The sequence below is a fragment of the Austrofundulus limnaeus genome, unplaced genomic scaffold (assembly GCF_001266775.1).
Source record: "Austrofundulus limnaeus strain Quisiro unplaced genomic scaffold, Austrofundulus_limnaeus-1.0 Scaffold10, whole genome shotgun sequence".
NCBI classification, from domain to species: domain Eukaryota; kingdom Metazoa; phylum Chordata; class Actinopteri; order Cyprinodontiformes; family Rivulidae; genus Austrofundulus; species Austrofundulus limnaeus.
The window spans coordinates 3,788,544-3,789,905 of record NW_013952412.1 but is presented as its reverse complement, the minus strand read 5'-3'; the positions used below and the strand labels follow the sequence as shown (position 1 = coordinate 3,789,905).

The following is a 1,362-nucleotide window of genomic DNA, read 5'->3' as shown; positions in this document are numbered from 1 at the left end:
GTGTGTGTGTGTGTGTGTGTGTGTGTGTGTGTTTGAATGGTCCCGGAGGGGGTGGAGACATGCCTCCGGCTCTTTGTATTAATGTGAACTTGTTGGTGTTGTTTAGTGGAGAAGCTGCGTGTTTCTGGTCGCGGAGGCCGAGTTTTCACCCCGAGTTTGAGGCATACTGAGACAGGGAAAAAAAGAGGAGGTTGTGCGTGCGTGTGCGCGCGCGAGGGGGGGGGGGCGCATTGTTGGGTGCAGGCTTTGTACACCAGCTTTGTACCCCCCCTCCTGCTCTGCACTTTTGCAAAGCACTGAGGCGAGGTGGACAACGTGTGTCACTGTACAACTTCCACCATAAGCGGAGGGATATCGAACGTTTTTTTTTTCCCCCTTCTTCTTCTTTTTAAAGAAAGGGCCCGAAAAATAGGCCTCTCACTGGGACGACGAGAGCCGATTTCTTTGTGTGAAAGAAAAAAAATCTTGAAAGAAACACATCTTTAAAAGAGTTTGAATTTATTTTGACAGGTGCTTTAGAAAAAAAAACGATAAAAAGAAAGACCTCACATGWGTATTCTTCCGCGTCATTTAGAACGTTGGCAGCAACATTTAGGTTCATTTAGGCTAAAATAAAAGGAGGATCTAGACTTTGAGTGGGGAAGGTGTGGCTGTGCTAATGTGTTGTTTTGCTTTGTCCTATAGGGAGACATTAAGTAGTGAAAACGGCAGATGATTGACTAAATTGTTAGAGAGTGGACAGTCAACTCTGTTTCCAGGCAAGTTTAATTAAAATCCACATATTTTATTTTTTTACACTGAGGATGTTAAAATTCACTGTGCATCCATCATGTTCCAGAAGCAGAAAATAAAAAGACAAATAATACCAATAATCCAACTCGAACCARATGAGAAAATATCATTTTAAATAAAAGCTGCAAATTATTTTAAAAAAACATGCACACAAAAAGAAAGTCAAAATATCTGATTTCTGATTTGCTGCTAATAACTTGTGTTATTTTCTTGTGACGCTCAGAATACCACAACCAAGCCACGTGGGAGTCTGGCGTAGCCTCAATGATGCAGAACAGTAAGTTGTTTCCTTTTTTTTAATTATTATTATTTCCTCGTTTTATTCTGAAAGTTCGCAGCTTCTAACGTGGTTGCATGAACGCAATGCTCATAATGACATTTGTTTTGTTTGCTTGTTTTATTCATTTATTTTTGCACTGGTTGCCACAATGACTAGGACACTTTAAATAAAAGAATTTATGTGCAAAAGAGGAATAAATGCATGACCTTTGGAGGTAAAGGAGAATTTTTTTATTATTATTATTTTGTTTATTTTTAGTAGGTGGGATCCACGTGGAGGAGGGAGGGGTG

General features: G+C 40.0%; 2 protein-coding genes across 2 annotated transcripts in view; one reads left to right on the top strand and one right to left on the bottom strand.

Moving 5' to 3' along the window:
* elp4 (elongator acetyltransferase complex subunit 4) overlaps positions 1-1,362 on the bottom strand; it is a 102,741-nt gene that overhangs the window by 33,774 nt on the left and 67,605 nt on the right. The gene's annotated exons all lie outside the window — the stretch shown is intronic.
* pax6b (paired box 6b) overlaps positions 1,016-1,362 on the top strand; it is a gene marked incomplete at its 5' end in the record, with an annotated part of 14,814 nt that continues 14,467 nt past the window's right edge. The window contains 1 exon segment of the mRNA XM_014001870.1: positions 1,016-1,069. Coding sequence (XP_013857324.1) covers positions 1,016-1,069 — 54 coding nt within the window.